This window comes from Stenella coeruleoalba, assembly GCF_951394435.1.
Source record: "Stenella coeruleoalba genome assembly, chromosome: 1".
Classification (NCBI taxonomy): domain Eukaryota; kingdom Metazoa; phylum Chordata; class Mammalia; order Artiodactyla; family Delphinidae; genus Stenella; species Stenella coeruleoalba.
The window spans coordinates 67,410,342-67,430,514 of NC_137169.1; the positions used below are offsets into that span (position 1 = coordinate 67,410,342).

At 38.7% G+C, this 20,173-nt stretch overlaps 1 protein-coding gene across 4 annotated transcripts in view; it reads right to left on the minus strand.

Moving 5' to 3' along the window:
• Positions 1-20,173, minus strand: part of ZZZ3 (zinc finger ZZ-type containing 3) — a 103,210-nt gene that overhangs the window by 18,373 nt on the left and 64,664 nt on the right. For all 4 annotated transcript variants that reach the window (XM_079902068.1, XM_079902069.1, XM_079902071.1 and 1 more), the window contains one exon: positions 1,571-1,709. In XM_079902068.1, coding sequence (XP_079758194.1) covers positions 1,571-1,709 — 139 coding nt within the window. The remainder of the gene's footprint in view (positions 1-1,570; positions 1,710-20,173) is intronic.

Sequence of the window (20,173 nt, forward strand, 5' to 3'; positions counted from 1 at the left end):
AACTTAACTACTCTGGTAAACCTAAAGTAAATAGACAATTTAAGCATACATGAGTTAACACAGAAAAAGTGAAAACTCAAACTTCTAAATTAAATCCAGCAGAAAATTTTCTTTCCAAGGAACATAAGTCTTTCATGATTACCAAAGTATCTGGGATTTAATACACATTTGTACATTTTTGAAAAAATTCTTAAGATAGCCAATATCACATCTCTGTTTCTGAGATAAAGTGAAAAGAAATTCAGTTCTAAACTAAACACAGAAATGGAAAACCAGCAAATAACCAACCACATACATATCTAGTAAATATGCATAACTGCATCTTTTTGCCCACCCAAGAACATGAATAAAATGCGATTAAGGTTAAAACACCATCTGTTTTAGTTGAATCAATGATAAGTAAACACTGTAAGTACTGTATCTTTTTGCACCAGCAAATTGTTTCATGACAGCAGTGCAGAATCAATAAACACCTAAGTGGGCCCACTATAACACAGAGGGTACAATAGGGTTCTAAAAACTCTAGAAGGTTTAACAAATCAATATGTAGATCCTACGTCTATTATGATATTCAGTGTTCTGAAAGCAGAGAAAGGAATGCTTGCCAAGTAAATAACATAACTAGAAAAATCCAAATCCAAACAATAATCATCTAAATAAAATGAGGTCCCCAGGGCTGTTCCCTCAACACCTGGTAGACCACTTCTGTGACTCATTAAAAACTAGTAACTAATAACTAAATTTTTCATACTGAACAGGCTAAATTTTTGTGTTGTTTAAGGCGAAAAAGAGGATTCTTTTTCATAGTTTTTCAGTTTTAATCTTTTCAGACAATGCTGATTAATATTTGCCTCTCAAATTTACTGAATCATTAGTGGGCCCCTAATTCAAGACACATACTATGGCATAAATGCACATCTAGATTATCTCCATGTTTACACACTAAGAAAGTTATAAAAACTTGAATCACTTTCAAATGGTTAACTGCTTAAATATGAAAGTTATGTTTTAAGGAAAAAATAAAATTATAAGGAATTTTACACTAAAATAAAAGAAGATTTCAAAATTAAGTAAAATTTATATACCTCATTCTCATAGACTTGGCAACCATAACCTTAAAGACATTTAAAATATAGTTTTTGTTTGTATCACCATTGATTTCTATCTCACTACGTTCAGAGTTAGAAAAGTAACTCTAAACTAAGCAGTAAATAAATACTAAAGTATTTTTTCTTTTAGCTTCAACAATCTTGAAGTCCTGAAAGCAAAACAGGGAAAATATTTTTAAGATGGGGAAGGAAGAAAGTAACAGAAAAAGACTGTAAAAATGGCTAGGAACAGGACATCAGGTTTCTAAACACACATCTAAAGCTCCTAGCTATCTTCATTGAGGTATATTTTATTGTGTGTTTGGTGGGGGTGAAGGAAGGCAGTATTCTGCCTTCAGTAATATGGGTTAATTACAGAAGGGGAAAAAATTAAACATTTAAGTATATAATCATATAAAAAGAACAAACCGAGTTATTACCAAATACATCTCAATAAATCTTAAAAGTTGCTCAATATATACCTTCTTCTGGAGTTTTTCCACAAATCCAATGGGATTTTTTAGTGCTTCTCTCTGATGTCTGCCTAAGCTTTCAAGGTCCTGGACTGCTTGAGAACGCTGAGCCTCGAGTACAGCAATCGTCTGTAACAGTCTCTGATAACTACAGAGACAAAAAAAAAAAAGCCCTCACTAAAATTTTCTAGTTACAACAATAAATAAAAACTGAGTTCAAGCCGTGATCTACTATTAAGTCACACAGTCTTTGTAAAGTTACCTGAAAGAGTTTTAGTAAAACATATTACTGGGAATAAATGAGGTCTTCCTGAGTTACGAAGTACCTAGTCAGAAAATAGCAGTTAGAGAAAGCAAAGCCTTATTCTCCCATCTAAAGTTCTTAATTCTTGAACCGGAACAAGTACAGAAAGTCAGAAAGCAAGCATCTTGACTTTCCAGCAATCCAAGTCATTAAGAAACAGCTAAATTAAAAAAATAATAATTTTTTTTTAAATCGTAAGATTTTTAGCACCAGGAGGGATCACCAAATTCAGACCCTCTGTTGTACTCTGTTGGAATAAGAAATCTGAGGCAAATTTTCTTGACCAGAGTTACAAGAAACTGTCACATAATTCAGACATGATCTTAGTTGGCATGGTTCTCATTTGCTCTTTCTGTTATACCTCCATTCTAGAGGAAGTTTACTTCCCTGTCAATTCTTAAGTATTAAACATTTTTACAGAAGAAAGGACTCAAAGATATTTCTTACTTCCCTGCCTATAACAGTCTATTTAGCACAGCTAACATAGAATTTTACCCACACAAACCTACTATCTGTTCATATTCTCCTCCCCCCAACCCCAGTTCAAATTGTCCTGCCTCTCTAATGTCTAATTTCACATATCAATACACATAAGGAAACACGTTAGCACAAAACCCCTGAATACTCGAATGTATTTTGCAAAAGAACCAAGAACAAATCACTCCAAGTTCACTTCAAAATAAGTCACTAGGTCTTTAAAATATTAGTGAAGCACAATTTTTCTTTATGGCTTTCAATAAATTTCATTCTGTTTCCCAACAGACTATAAACTCCATAATGGCAAACACATCTGAAAAGTCCACTGTTTTGTTTATTCAGTGTGCAGCACACTTCCCAACATATAGATGCTCAGTAAATATTCTTTGAATGAACAAATGGACAGATGTTCTGTGCAATCAAAAGTATACTGAAACTTTTAAGTCCGGAAGTTAGCAAACAAGCAGAAATTTCAAGGGTAAAACAATGCAATTTTGATGTTCACAGCCATGGCGTAACTGCAACATGACATTCTCTATTAGAACACCATTTCAGCCCCCTGCCTAAAACATATTCTTATTCTCAAGTCCCTTGTTAACTAATCCCTGATGAGATGTTTAATAATCAAGGTAAAAACTCCTAACACTGAAGGGTAAGGCTTCTCGCAAGCTAGAGATACTTCATTCAAAAGTTAGAACTGAATTGGAAACCAAGGGCTGTACTAAGTTACTCCTGGATCAGTTACAGAGGTTAAGCCTAAACTCACCTTCACTCTGCCTCTGTTTGCTTTGAGGTGTATGGCGTGTACAAACCTTGACCGTGCTGGTGTTTTCTTACCAGGCAGGCTCACCCACGCTCAATCTTAGGGTGACTGTACTGAGTCAGGTAGAACCTAACCTCTCTATAATACTCTTAATTGCCATATTTCACCTTCAGAATACCTACCCCATGTAGCTGAATAACCAAAGACTTACATGGTGTCTCTGTGATGACTGACCCCTGCTTTAAATAGGACACACTTCTGTATCATCAATATGAAAATGATTATGAGTCTATTAAACTTGCAGCAAACTACTGTAAGCAAGTAACAATTAATGAGGCACAAGTAAGAACAAAGTTATAGGGAAAAACAAGCAGAGGCTTGAAAAAAGTGCTACAGTCAGTCACTGCCACTGGGAAGAAAGGCCTCTACTTGAAGTCAGTAAATTATAACAATTTTTACTGTATGTAAATTATTCCACAATGATTCTGACTTTAAAAAATAATTCCAACAGAGATTACAAAGAAAGTATAACTCTTCACTCCCTATTTTGCTTCTCTTCAATCAAGATTAAATGATTAGCAAATTGAAAGACCTAATATATACATTGGTAAAGACTTAAAAGTCCAGAATAAGTAAAAAGACTGTAAGAAGATAGTGAATTTAAGTCTTTTAGGCCAGCTAATTTGAATAATTTCCTAGCGTATTCAGAGATTTTACCAATAAGATTATCATACATATCCCTAAGCAGAGATGGAGAAAATAAAAAACTGGCATGACATCTAAAAAACAGTATAATACAGACAAATCTAATTTCAATCCTACCCATCCACTCACTTCACCTCTAAAAGCAAACCACTGGAATCTGACCCAGGCATCAGTTGAGGCAAGATTCATCTGTTCATTAATTTAGGCACTATCCTTAAAAGCTTCAGTAATTATCAAAGTAAATCAGGAACAGAGCTTAGGTATAATAGAGGATCTACCACTACACCAGAGAGGGAGTAAAGGAACTGGATGGGAACGAATGAGACAGAACTGCCATGTTGTGGGGGATGGAGGATGGGCATGTGAGGGTCCATCATACCATTCTGTCCACTTTTTTGTTTTGCTTGAAGTTCTCCACAATGAGTTAAAAAGAAAACTCCAATTTGAGTTCAAATTAACCGGTGATGTGGCCACTATACTCTTCCTGGGCTAATCGGATCATACTCGCTAGTGTATTCAGCTCTGCTTTGAGAGACAAACAGGTTCATGACCACACAAGATGGATGGGAGACTATGTAATATGAAATAACAAATAGTGTCAAACATTTACTGAATGTGTACTATATATATTATACAATGTGCAATTAGTCAATTCTCATAATCAACTTACAAGATAGGTACCATTACCCTTATTTCACAGATAAGTAAACCAAGGCACAGATCATGCCAGCCATTTGTTCCATAATGTGATGTGAGGAATAATTAGCCAAGAAATGGGAACCTGCAATAAAATATGATTTCAATCTTTATGTAACATGCAGTTATGTGGAAAAGAAAATAGACTTGTTTTATAATGTACAAAGGGGCAAACTAGAATCATATTGTGATAAGGCACAATATGAAGAAAAACCTCTCAGTCAAAACCAATAAAAGATGGTAGGACAGTGCCCAATCACCATAGATGTTCACAGAGATATTTAAAGGAAATTCAAGCATTAAAAAATCCTGAAGGGCTTCCCTGGTGCCGCAGTGGTTGAGAGTCCGCCTGCCGATGCAGGGGACATGGGTTCGTGCTCCGGTCCAGGAAGATCCCACGTGCCGCGGAGCGGCTGGGCGCGTGAGCCATGGCCGCTGGGCCTGCGCGTCCAGAGCCTGTGCTCCGCAATGGGAGAGGCCACAACAGTGAGAGGCCCGCGTATAGCAAAAAAAAAAAAAAAAAAAAAAAAAATCCTGAAACTCTTTTACTCCAGTAAAACATGCTGCTTTCAATTCTGCTATTCACTGAACCAAGTAAGAGGATGGAAAGACTGGGGAAAAAAAAAAAGTATACACTTTTACATGAATGCAAGTAGAGTACAGCTTCCCCACATGGACAACTTTGTATTAAATCTATCAAAATTATTTTTTATCTATTTCTAAAGCTGAATCCAATGCAAAGAACAGCAAGCTTAGCTGTGGCAGATAATTGTTAATTTTATTTCTGTTTCATGTCTTCAACATAAAAAGAATTTTAGCTTGTATACTGAGGAATCACATTTGACTAAAATAGAAATACTCTTCAAATCTACATCAAAGTTACTTTCACTACCTTTCACTCTCCAAGCCTTCCTGAATTCTTTACTCACTTCTGTGAATTTTACAACATTTATATGAAAGTATATTTGTAAAAATACTGATGTCTGAAAGAGGATACCAAGAATTAACAATCTAGAAATTTAATTGTATTCTCCAATTTCTAGGCAGTGATATTACACACACTATGAGACAGTGAGAGTGAGAGAGAGAGAGAGAGAGAGAGAGGAGAAAGATTTTATTTCCAAGCAAGCCAGAATCCTTTTCAAGGAGTCAGATTTCAATTCTATTGTGGAAGGTTACATGGCATTTGTAATTTTAAAAAACTAATGGGGAAACTATTTATTTATTTATTTTTGGCTGCATTGGGTCTTCAGTGCTGCACACGGGCCTTCTCTAGTTGCAGCAAGCAGGGGCTACTCTTCGTTGTGGTGTGTGGGCTTCTCTTGTTGTGAAGCATTGGCTCTAGGCACATGGGCTTCAGTAGTTGTGGCACACAGGCTCAGCAGTTGTGGCACACGGGCTTAGTTGCTCTGCGGCATGTGGGATCTTCCCAGACGAGGGCTCAAACCCGTATCCCCTGCACTGGAATGTGGGATCTTCCCAGACCAGGGCTCAAACCCGTATCTCCTGCACTGGTAGGTGGATTCCTAACCACTGTGCCACCATGGAAGTCCCTGGGAAACATTTTAAAAAATCTAAACTGAGGGTTATTCTGCCCCTAAAATTGGCTTGATTATTCAGTCATTAAATAGTGTCACTAAAGACCTCACCAAAAAAAAAAAAAAAAGGAAAGAAAAAAAAAGAAAGCTATTCTAGATCAGGAGTCTACAGCCTGTGGTCTGCCTGTTTTTTTAAATAAAGTTTTATTGGAACATACCTATACTCATTTGTTTACACAATGTCTATGGCTGTTTTCTAGCTACAATGACAGAGTGGAGTAGCTGTAAAGTGGAGTTGATCCCCAAAGCTTAAAATATTACTATCTGCGCCTTTAGGGAAAAGTCTGCAAGGCCCTGCTCTAGATCAAAAGATACAGAGACATGACAATCAAATGTAATGCATAATCTGAGATTAGCTCCCACAGCAGGAAAACGGACATTTGGGTGTATAGATGGAAAAATTTTAATATATTGCTGTTTGTATCAGTGCCAAACTGGTGTAATAAGGTAGTTAAGGTTATGTAGGAGAACGTCCTTGTTTTTAGGAGACATATACTAACATATACGGGTGATAAGTCAACAACACACTTTAAAACAGCTTAGCAGGCACTCCCCTGGTGGTCCAGTGTCTGTGCTCCCAATGCAGGGGGCCTGGGTTCAATCCCTGGTCAGGGAACTAGATCCCACACGCCACAACTAAGATTTTGCATGTCACACTAAAAGATTCCGCATGCCGCAACGAAGATCCCACGGGCCTCAACTAAGACTTGGCGTAGCCAAATTAACTAACTAATTAATTAATTAATTAAAACCCGGCTTAGTAAAAAGAAAAATTTTATAGTATATGAGGTGGGAACGAAGATGAGGGGGAAACAGTAGCATGATTATTATTAGCTGGAACACTAAGCTTGATTAAACACACCGAAAAAAACTAGAGGAAGTAACATGACATAATAATAAATCTATTAGTTTACACTGTAAGAAGAAAAGGACAAGGGGTATAGGAAAAACTTACAATCAGATGACTTAACAAATGTTTTCACATGTGTGCACAAATGCACTCTTGTATGCATTGTGAGTAGAAGGAAATAAGAAAAAGAAGAGCAAGATTTATTGTAGATTTTATTTTCAATAGGACAAAGTTATGTAAAGCAAATTGGTTCTCAAAAAAACAGTAATATTTTAACAAAATTTTAAACAATAACAAATTTCATCATAGCAATCTACCAGGGTAAAACAATTGAGGGAGGAGCCTCAATTTACTCTAACTATACCATTATCTTAACTAAGTGTGACATTTTCCACTGCCTGCAAAATATTGAGCTCACCATGTATATACATGATTGAACAGAAATTACTTTCATGAAAGTAGAACACATGGTTTTTAAAATTATTGTCTTCCTTCACGAAGGATTTGAAACACTAAAACTACAGGATTTTCAAATTCAATAATTCACAAATGGTCTCTCTCACTTTTCATTAGAGAATGATCAAAAAGACTTTTATGAAATTCTGTGTTAAGACAGAAACTAATACCTCAGCTCCTGACAGTACGTCTTTCCAGATATAAAGATCAACTCTGTATTGAAAACAACTAAAAATGCTGAATTAAAAACAAATAAAGAGGGACTTCCCTGGTGGTACAGTGGTTAAGAATCCACCCACCAGTGCAGGGGACACAGGGTTTGAGCCCTGGTCCGGTAAGATCCCACATGTCACGGAGCAACTAAGCCCGTGCGGCATAACTACTGAGTCTGTGCTCTAGAACCTGGGAGCCACAACTACTGGGCCCACGCACCACAACTATTGAAGCCCGTGTGCCAAGAGCCCATGCTCCACAACAAGAGAAGCCACCATGATGAGAAGCCAACTCACAGCAACGAAGAGTAGACTCTGCTCACCGCAACTAGAGAAAGCCCATGCGCAGCAACAAAGACCCAACACAGCCAAAAATTAAAATAAATAAATAAAGAAAAACAAATAAAGAAAAAGCCGTGTACTTTTTTTATTTTAAAAGCATAGAAGGGGCTTCCCTGGTGGCGCAGTGGTTGAGAGTTCGCCTGCCGATGCAGGGGACACGGGTTCATGCCCCGGTCTGGGAAGATCCCATATGCCGCGGAGCGGCTGGGCCCGTGAGCCATGGCCGTTGAGCCTGTGCGTCTGGAGCCTGTGCTCCGCAATGGGAGAGGCCACAACAGTGAAAGGCCCGCGTACCGCCAAAAAAAAAAAGGCATTTCCCTTAAGTTTTCATCAATATCCTGAAGATACAGTCATTCTTTCAATGGTCTCTACAATAAAAGTTATCAGATTTCTCTTTTCCGAGTCTATCTTAGTACCTGGAAACTGGCCTAGGATAGATCTAGATTGGAGTCTACAATCTCTGTCTACAATACTTTAACAACAACAACAAAAAAAAGCATGACAGTTAAGCTATATTTTCCTTGTCTCATCACTTTTTGTTTTATTTGGGCCTAACTTAAATAGAAGGCTTAAACAAGCTTCATACATATTTCTATACTCTGATGCCAAAGTACGGTTTTTAACATAGTTTTTCTTAGTTACAAATACCTGAAGAAGCAGTATGATTTCATTCTGTTTTCATTAACTCATTCACCTCCTATGCTAAAGTACTGCATTAAACACTCGGGATACAAAGGGCCTTTTCCTATCAGAGGTATCAGTCAAGGGGGCAACACAAATAAGTAAACAGCCAATTACAATATGGGGTATGAGTGTTGTAAAGAGGAATGCACACAATATAGGAGGGCTTTAAACAGAGGTCTCTGAGGGTCAGGAAAAGCTTCCCAAAAGAAGTTCAGCTGAGACCAGAAAGAAGAAAGGTAATTAGCTGGGGAAGAGGTGTAGAAGGGAAGAAGAGTTCAAGAATTTTTCCAACCAAACAGAAGGAACATTATGCAGAAATGCTTCTAGGCAAAGCACAGAACCTAAGACCAGAAAAAGAGGTTTGGTACAACTGGGAGTGAAGACAGAGTTGAGGCTCGAGAGGAAGAATGGGATCAATTACACAGGGGTCTGTAAAGTCAAGACGGAACTTGATTTTAAGGGCAATGGGAAGCTCTGGAGGAGTTTTAAGCTGAAGGAGAAAAATGTTGCTTTTTACAGAAACCATTCACACCAGAACAAGGAGAATGGATTAGAGTGGAGCAAGACTCCAGAAGGAGACCAATTAATGAGCTCTTGTTGTAATAACCAAGAGGAAAGACAGACTGTATTAAGGTAGTGGGCATGGAGAAAGAATGAGGTGAGTAGGTAATTTGAGAGATTTATATGGTAGGTTCTATAGCACTTAGTGACTGCCTGGACAAAAGAAATATTAAAAAAGAAAAAAATTTCAAGAAGGAGGGCCAGTGAAGCCAACTTCTAATTTTAAAAAAAATCTAAAGTAAAAGGCTATGTCCACTAGATTTCACACAAGGAAATCATTAGTAAGTCACTTCAGTGGTGTGCTGGGAGGTTTAAGCTAGACTTCAATACTTTAGGATTGAGTGAAAAGTTAACAAAAGAGAAATGGGAAATATAATCAATTTTCAAGAAATTTAGCTGTGAAGGGGAGAAAGTAAGTAGTTGAAAGGTATTTGGGAAATGAAAAGATAATCTTTAAATCAAAAAAGACTTAAGCATGTTTAAATGCAGATGGGAAAGGCACCATTAGAAAGATTGATTCTGGGGCTTCCCTGGTGGCGCAGTGGTTGGGAGTCTGCCTGCCGATGCAGGGGACGCGGGTTCGTGCCCCGGTCCGGGAGGATCCCACATGCCACGGAGCGGCTGGGCCCGTGAGCCATGGCCGCTGAGCCTGCGCGTCCGGAGCCTGTGCTCCGCAACGGGAGAGACCACGGCAGTGAGAGGCCCGCGTACCGCAAAAAAAAGAAAAAAAAAAAAAGATCTATAGCCGTGAATCAGTGTGATACACCACATCAACAAGTTGAACAATAAAAACTACATAACCATCTCAACAGATGGAGAAAAAGCTTTTGACAAAATTCAATACCCATTTATAAAGACTCTCCAGAAAGTGGGCATAGAGGGAACATACCTCAACATAATAAAGGCCATATATGACAAACCTAGAGCTAACATCATACTCAATGGTGAAAAGCTGAAAGCATTTCCTCTAAGATCAGGAACAAGACAAGGGTGCCCACTCTGACCACTTTTATTCAACACAGTTTTGGAAGTCCTAGCCACGGCAACCAGAGAAGAAAAAGAAATAAGAGAAATCCAAATGGAATGAAGAAGTAAAACTGTCACTGTTTGCAGATGACATGACAGTATATACAAAGAAAACCCTACAGATGCTACCAGAAAACTACTAGAGCTCATCAATGAATTCGGTCAAGCTGCAGGATACAAAATTAATACACAGAAATCTGTTGCATTTCTATACACTAACAACAAAAGACTGAAAGAGAAATTAAAGAAACAATCCCATTTACTGTCACATCAAAAAGAATAAAATACCTAGGAATAAACCTAAGGAGACAAAAGACTTGTACAGTACTCTGAAAACTATAAGACGCTGATGAAAGAAACTGAAGATGACACAAACAGACGGAACGATATACCATGTTCTTGGATTGGAAGAATCAACATTGTTAAAATGACTATACTACCCGAGGCAATCTACAGATTCAATGCAATCCCTATTAAATTACCAATGGCATTTTTCACAGAACTAGAAAAAAAAAAATCTTAAAATTTGTATGGAGACACAAAAGACCCCAAATAGCCAAGGCAATCTTGAGAAAGAAAAACGGAGCTGGAGGAATCAGGCTCCCTGACTTCGGTCTATACTACAAAACTACAGTCATCAAAACAGTATGGTACTGGCACCAAAACAGTAATATAGATCAATGGAACAGGACAGAAAGCCCAGAAATAAACCCACGCACCTATGGTCAATCTATGACAAAGAGGCAAGACTATATAATGGAGGAAAGACAGTCTCTTCAATAAATGGTGCTGGGAAAACTGGACAGCTACATGTTAAAAAATAAAATTAGAACATTTGTTCACAGCAGACAAAAATAAACTCAAAAGGGATTAAAGATCTAAATGTAAGACCAGATACTATAAAACTCTTAGAGGAAACAAAAGCAGAACACTCTTTGACATGAATCACAGCAAGATCTTTTTCGATCTGTCTCCTAGAGTAATGGAAATAAAAACAAAAATAAACAAATGGGACCTAATTAAACCTATGAGCTTTCACACAGCAAAGAAAACCATAAACAAGACGAAAGACAACCCACAGAATGGGAGAAAATATATGCAAACAATGCGACCAACAAGAGATTAGTCTCCAAAATTTACAAACAACTCATGTGGATCAACGTCAAAAAGACAAACAACCCAATCAAAAAATGGGCAGGAGACCTAAACAGACATTTCTCCAAAAAAAAAACACATAAAGATGGCTAAGAGGCATGTGAAAAGATGCTCAACATCACTAATTACTTGAGAAATGCAAATCAAAACTACAATGAGGGGACTTCCCTAGTGGCGCAATGGATAAGACTCTGCGCTTCCAATGCAGGGGGCCTGGGTTCCACCCCTGGTCAGGGAACTAGATCCCTCATGTATGCCACAACTAAGACTTTGCATGCCACAGCTAAGAAGCCCATGTGTCACAACTTAGGAGCTCACGAGCCACAACTAAGGAGCCCACATGCTGCAACTGAGGAGCCCACCTGCCACAACTAAGGAGCCCACATGCTGCAACTAAGGAGCCAACAAGCCACAACTAAGGAGCCCACCTGCTGTAACTAAGACCTGGTGCAACCAAACAAATAAATAAATCTTAAAAAAAAATAAACACACACACAATGAGCTATCACCTCACACCAGTCAGAATGGCCATCATCCAAAAATCTACATACAAGGGCTTCCCTGATGGCACAGTGGTTAAGAATCTGCCTGCCAATGCAGGGGACATGGGTTCGATCCCTGTCCAGGAAGATCCCACATGCCGTGCAGCAACTAAGCCTGTGCGCCACAACTACTGAGCCTGTGCTCTAGAGCCCGCAAGCCACAACTATTGAAGCCCAAATGCCTAGAGCCCGTGTTCCGCAACAAGAGAAGACACTGCAATGAGAAGCCCGCGCACCACAAGGAAGAGTAGCCCCCACTCGCTGCAACTAGAGAAAGCCGGCATGCAGCAACGAAGACCCAACGCAGCCAAAAAAAAAAACCTATAAACAATATGCTGGAGAGGGTGTGGAGAAAAGGGAATCCCCCTACACTGTTGGTAAGAATGTAAATTGGTATAGCCACTATGGAGAACAATATGGAGGCCCCTTCAAAAACTAAAAATAGAGCTACCATATGATTCAGTAATCCCACACCTGGGCATATATCTGGAAAATAATATGGTTCAAAAGAATATATGCACATCAATGTTCACTGCACTGCTGTTCACAATAGCCAAGACATGGAAGCAACCTAAATGTCTACCAACACGTGAATGGATAAAGAGGAAGTGGTACATGTATACAATGGAATATTACTCATCCATTAAAAAGAAATAATGCCATTTGCAGCAACACGGATGGACCTGGAGATTATCATAATAAATGAAGTAAGTCAGACAGAGAAAGACAAATATATGATATCGCTTATATATGGAATCTAAAAAAAATTGATACAAATGAACTTATATACAAAACACAAAGAGACTCACAAACTTAGAGAACAAACTTATGGTTACCAGGGGGAAGGGTGGTGGGGAGAGATAGACTGGGAGTTTGGACATGACATGTACACACTGCTGTATTTAAAACAGGTAACTGGGCTTCCCTGGTGGTGCAGTGATTAAGAATCTGCCTGCCAATGCAGTGGACACAGGTTCGATCCCTGGTCAGGGAAGATCCCAAATGCTGCGGAGCAACTAAGCCCATGCGCCACAACTACTGAGCCTGCACTCTAGAGCCCGCTAGCCACAACAACTGAGCCCGCATGCCGCAACTACTGAGCCTGCACTCCAGAGCCCGGAAGCCACAACTTCTGAGCCCGCATGCCACAACTACTGAAGTCCACGTGCCTAGAGCCCGTGCTCCACAACGAGAAGCCAACACAATGAGAAGCCTGTGCACCACAACGAAGAGTAGCCCCCACTCGCCACAACTAGAGAAAGCCCACACGCACGAATGAAGACCCAACACAGCCAAAAATAAATAAATTTATAAAAATAAATAAATAGGGCTTCCCTGGTGGCGCAGTGGTTGAGAATCTGCCTGCTAATGCAGGGGACACGGGTTCGAGCCCTGGTCTCCACATGCCGCGGAGCAACTAGGCCCGTGAGCCACAACTACTGAGCCTGCGCGTCTGGAGCCTGTGCTCCGCAACAAGAGAGGCCGCGATAGTGAGAGGCCCGCGCACTGTGATAAAGAGTGGCCCCCGCTTGCCACAACTAGAGAAAGCCCTTGCACAGAAACGAAGACCCAACACAGCCAAAAATAAAAATAAATTAATTAAAAGAAGGCTCAACCTTTTTAAAATAAATAAATAGATAGATAACCAACAAGGACCTACTGTATAGCACAGAGAGCTATGCTCACTACTCTGTAATAACCTAAATGGGAAAAGAGTATGAAAAAGAACAGATACATGTATAACTGAATCACTTTGCTGTACACCTGAAACTAACACAGCATTGTTAATCAAATATAATAAAAAAAAAAAAGCATCTATAGTACTGAAGCACCATCTTTAACCAAAGGTAATTACCCTAGCACTGAAAGACTTGTGAGCCCTAAATCACAATGCCAGTGACGACTTGGATTTCACCTACACTTAACTAAGAACACTTAATAAGTCAAAATAGATGCTGGTCATACACAATCATTTATGTTTACATGATTTATGAGCATGATTAACAAGCTACTGTAATTTTTTTCACCCCATCTTTAAGATAGTTCTAAACTAATTAGTTAAACCTAGGACTCTGAACATGGCAGACAAAAATTACTATGTCTAGAAAAAAATAATAATTTCTTAAAACTAGAACCATCTATTTATTCAAGAGCCTGTCAATTCAAGTTTCAGCTAGGCTAGTAAGACATTAGAAAATCATATTTGTAAGAATAATACCTATTTTTAAATTAATCATAACAAATCCATGTAATTTGAGTTTGCATTTTTGTTGTGGTCTTCCAATGTTACTACATATTAGCTGAAGTGTTCCAGAAAACTGAAAGATTTCAATCGTTTCTTAGAATCAAAGAAATGATGGAAGATGTTCTCAAGGACATATCTTTTTCAGTAAATGAGTATTAACACAAATGAAGACTAAGGGAAACTATATCTGATAATTTACAGACATTTACTTATTACTTGCTCTTCAAAGTATAAGACCAAATAAATAAAAATATGATCAGAGTGCAACATATTACCATGAAACCACTTCTGACATAATGCTATTTGGACTGGCCCTTTAAAATTCTATGCTGCCTGTCTTCTAATGGCTTATAAACAATATAAGAATTTTTTAATATTATTGTAGATTATAATAGTTATGCTTAATAAATGTCAGAAGACATCTTATTATAGATGCCAAGTTAAAGATTAGCACTCACTTTTAAGGGTCATGAAAAGAAAAAAGGAAAATACATGTTCTAAGTTTAAAAGTTTTCCTCCTAAAAATAAATTTAACTTTTTCTAAAATTTAATTTTATTTATTTTTTATTTTCTGGCTGCATTGGGTCTTCCTTGCTGTGCGAGGGCTTTCTCTAGTTGCGGCGAGCGGGGGCTACTCTTTGTGGCGGTGTGCGAGCTTCTCATTGTTGCGAAGCATGGGCTCTAGGCGCGTGGGCTTCAGTAGTTGTGGCTCACAGGATGTAGAGCACAGGCTCAGTAGTTGCGGTGTATGGGCTTAGTTGTTCTGCGGCATGTGGGATCTTCCTGGACCAGGGCTCAAACCCGTGTCCCCTGCATTGGCAGGCAGATTCTTAACCACTGCGCCACCAGAGAAATCCAAATTTAAAATTCTTAATGAAATATTTTAATTGAAAAACCAATCTGAAATTTCTCTTTTTAAGTTGAATCATTAAAATTTAGTAGGGGGCTTCCCTGGTGGCGCAGTGGTTGGGAGTGCGCCTGCCGATGCAGGGGACACGGGTTCGTGCCCCGGTCCAGGAAGATCCCACATGCCGCAAAACGGCTGGGCCCGTGAGCCATGGCTGCTGCGCCTGCGCGTCCGGAGCCTGTGCTCCGCGACGGGGGAGGCCACAGAGGTGAGAGGCCCGCGTACCGCAAAAAAAAAAAAAAAAAAAAAAAAATTAGTAGGGAATTCCCTGGCGGTCCAGTGGTTAGGACTCAGCATTTTCACAGCCGTGGGCTCAGGTTGGATCCCTAGTTGGGGAACTAAGATCCCCCAAGCCGCAGCGTGGCCAAAAAAAAATAAAATTAGTCTCAGTATTGAAACTTTTAGATGGGTTCTAGAACTATCCTATATAAGGCAATGATTTTCAAACCTGGCTGAATATTACAATCATTTGGAGAGCTTTTTAAAAAAGAGAGAGAGAGGGGTGATTGAGATTCCACAGACTAAATTAGAATCTCTAGGGCAAGTCTAGGCATTCATATATTTTTAAAACATCATAAATGATTCTAATGTGCAGCTCCATTTTGCTACATTGTATCAATCCTAAAAAGCAATAAAGATTCATTATGAATTATCGGGCTTCCCTGGTGGCGCAGTGGTTGAGAGCCCGGCTGCCGATGCAGGGGACACGGGTTCGTGCCCCGGTCCGGGAAGATCCCACATGCCGCGGAGCAGCTGGGCCCGTGAGCCATGGCCGCTGAGCCTGCGCGTCCAGAGCCTGTGCTCTGCGGCAGGAGAGGCCACAGCAGTGAGAGGCCCGCGTACCGCAAAAAAAAAAAAAAAAAAAAAAGTAAGAATTATCAATATTAGGGACTTCCCTGGTGGTGCAGCGGTTAAGACTCTGTGCTCCCAATGCAGGGGGCCCAGGTTCGATCCCTGGTCAGGGAAAGAAACCAGCATGCCGCAACTAAAAATCCTGCGTGCCGCAACTAAGACCTGGCACAGCCAAATAAATAAATAAATATCTTCTAAGAAAGAATTATCGGGCTTCCCTGGTGGCGCAGTGGTTGAGAGTCCGCCTGCCGACGCAGGGTACACGGGTTTGTGCCCCGGTCCGGGAAGATCTCACGTACCGCGGAGCGGCTGGGCCCGTGAGCCATGGCCGCTGAGCCTGCGCGTCCGGAGCCTGTGCTCCGCAACGGGAGAGGCCACAACAGTGAGAGGCCAGCTTACCGCAAAAAAAAAAATAATAATAATAATTATCAATATTAGAAACTACTATTCACAGTCGAGATGAATGAATGAAATAATTTAAAAACTAAGGGGCAAAGATAATGTATAACCGCAATACAATTTTTAAAATTATTTGTGAGTTACAGATTGTCCTACTGAGTGAAGTAAGTCAGAGAAAGACAAATATGATATCACTTATACGTAGAATCTAACGAAAGGGTACAAATGAACTTATTTACAAAACAAAAGTAGAGTCACAGATACAGAAAACAAACAGGGTTACCAGGGCTAAAGGGGGGAGGGATAAATTGGGAAACTGGGATTGACACATAAACACTACTATACATAAAAGAGATAACTAATGAGGACCTACTGCATAGCACAGGGTACTCTGCTCAATACTCTGTAATGGCCTATATGGGAAAAGAATCGAAAAAAAGAGTGGATATATGTACATGTATAACTGATTCACTTTGCTGTACACCTGAAGCTAACACAACATTGTAAATCAATTATACTCCAATAAAAATGTTTTTAAAAAATTATTTGTGAGCTAAATTTAAGTCTTTACAAAGCAAGAAAGCAAATTTAGGCAGTGTCACGTACCAAAAGTAATATCTCTAGTAAGCTATGTGAGAACAGTCAACTCACCAATCCCTTATGTTCTACACCCACCTGGATCTCTAAACCTTGCTGTTCGCTTCTGAATGCAAATATGTTTGAATTGAGGCTTCCCACATCTCAAAAACTTTCAATAAGCATTTGATAGTATCAGCCCTCGTTCCCTTTATGCTTAGACAGTCTTATGCCTCCTATGTTGTTTTTGGTTAAAAAAAAAATTTAAAGAATACTTGTCTTTGTTTTAGACCAGCTCTTTTCTCCATTTAAATTATATACACACACAATATTTTTTTAAGCTGGAAAATTTTTCACTTACATGGCTTTGACTGAAAAAAAACCTAAAGGCAAAAATATAATCTGTTTATAAAATATTAGCCTGCATATTAAAAATAGAAACATCATTTATTTTTCTTAGCTAAGGGAAAACGAAAATTATCCATGCCAAGAAAATCAGTATTTACAGAGTGTGCCCTTATTTTAAAGTGTCTGACGATCTTTACTTTTACCACCTTGTTTGGGTAATAGTTGGCAAGTTCTACCTTTATCAGTAAATGACTAAAACATCATCTAGCTGCTGTTAAAGTATTGGTCTAAACACACAATCCCTAATACAACAGCATGCAGGAATAACTCTTCCATCTCTGAAGAAATTTGAGTATAACATATTTCTCTTAAATAGAAGCTTGTTTTCACTTGCATTTAGCTGAATTATACTTTTGAAGTCCTAATCATAGAATAAATTTGTGAAGACCAGGTCTTAAATAATGTAATAAATACCTTGATTTTATTAGAATCAAAAGAAAGAAAATTCCTTATTCTCCACTGCTATTCCTTCCACTTCTTTGGTGGGGGGACACAACTTCTGAGCCTGCGCTCTAGAGCCTGCAAGCCACAACTACTGAAGGCCGCACACAGCAACAAAGTCCCAACACAGCCAAAAATAATAAATAAAAATAAATAAATTTATTTAAAACAGGGCTTCCCTGGTGGTGCAGTGGTTGAGAGTCCGCCTGCCGATGCAGGGGACGCGGGTTCGTGCCCCGGTCCGGGAGGATCCCACATGCTGCGGAGCGGCTGGACCCGTGAGCCATGGCTGCTGAGCCTGCGCGTCCGGAGCCTGTGCTCTGCAACGGGAGAGGCCGCAGCAGTGAGAGGCCCGCGTACGGCAAAAAAAAAAAAAAAAAATTATTTAAAACAAAGATTTATAGATATGTGTATACACAGGTTAGTATACACACATATATTTTCTTGCTCTATCTGCTGTGACACTAAATAAAAGCAACAGCAATCCTAGTATCAGTGAGTACTCACAGCACTCAAATACTGGTTTCTAATACCATTTTCCAATAAAGGGAACTGAGGTTCCTTGCAGAGAAGGCTGATTCTAGGACTGGGGCAGGAAACATACAAGGTGAGTCTGGAGTATTTTGAAGTTCCAAAAAGTAAGAAAGTGCTCAAAAAAACAAATACACACAACAAAAATATATCACCTTAATGGGACACAGGAGCCATCAGAAAGGTTCCCAATGGCCAAAGCTGGAACAATTTGAGCAATAAAATAAAGCAGTACTAAATTATACCCCAAGGTATAAAAATAAATATTTATGAGTCCATACTGATTTAAATAAATGACTGAATAAATGAAAGAAAAGAGAAAAAAAAATATCCCACGCAGAAGAATTTCAAATAATTTATGTAAATGCTCTACCCTCTTTAAGTGTGGGCTGTACAGTGATTTCTTTCCAAACGATACAATATGGATACTGGTAGAAGAGTAACTTTACAATAAGAAATCTAACAAATACTACCTCAGTAAAGTGATCAAGGTCAACATCAACAGCAATAAATCATATTAACAGTATATCCCTTGATATGACATGATAAAAATGGCATTTTACCTCTGTGGTCTCCCTCCCAAAAGCCCACAACCCTAGTCTAATCATGAGGAAAAAAGTCAGACAAATTACAATACAGAGGCACCTATAATACCTAACCAGTATCCCTCAAAATTGCCCAGGTCATCAACAAGTCAAGTCTGAGAAACTGCCACAACCACGAGAAGCCTAAGGAGACACGAAAACTAAAAGAAATGTGGTATACTAATTGGGATTCCGGAACCAAGGAACTCTGAATACAAAGTGTTTAATAAATTTTATATGTTAATTGAACTATATTATATACAATTAATAAAAATATATCAATTCGCTAATTATAACAAATATATTATACTACTATAAGATGTTAACAGAGGAAATACTGCAGGACATATGGGAATTCTCTGTACTTTCTTCTTAATTTTTCTGTAAATCTGAAACTGTACTAAAAAATAAAGTCCATTTAAAAAATTTTGGAGAAGTTTATAGTTTCTTCACTGAGGTGGTAAAATTTGACTAGCACACCCTCAGGACTGTTATGCAGACCAAAATAATAATAATAGTAACAATTTTAAACTTTTATAAGAAATTAAGAGTAGAAAATGCCTGGTCTGAGAGTCAGGAAACATGGAACAAGTGGCAACTCTGCCACTAATTTTACAATCTTGAACATGACTTATCTTTTCTGGTCTAGGTTTTTACACCTATAAATTTAGAGGGATAAAACAGCCCCTGAAACCATTAACATCACAGCAACTGTAAAGTGTTAGAATAAATCTCTTTATCCAGTAGGTCATAACAGTAAACAAGCAATTTTGCTGTTCCTCTAAAGAGAAAAATAAAAGCCAGGTTTAATTACATGGATGATTAGCATAATAGCTGCCACTTCTACTAGGAGCTGACTTTCACCACGCTGAACCCTAGACTGGTCCAGTCATTTATTAAATGATTTATTAACTACTGTTTCTTCATCCTAAAGTAGCAAAGAATTAAAAATAACATGGATGACTGGATATAAAAATCAGATGTGAGTACAGTCTTGAAAGCAAAGAGAAATAAAACGAGGAAAAAAAAAAAAAAAAAACAGAAGAGCCCAGGGTGTGCCTAGCTAGCTTCAAGTTCCAAATCCTTCACAATATTTATGTTTATCTACTTTCATATCAAAACATAGCTTCAGAGTCTAACCATGGGCAATGGACCAGAAGTTATAATCCACTTCTAATATTAGAGAAGCAAGCAAATGTAAAAAGAACATTCATTCTTCAAAGAAGCCTTAATGAATGGGGTGGCAGGAATGACTGCACAGCATGGCACCAGCAGTAGAGGCATCTACAACCATCAAT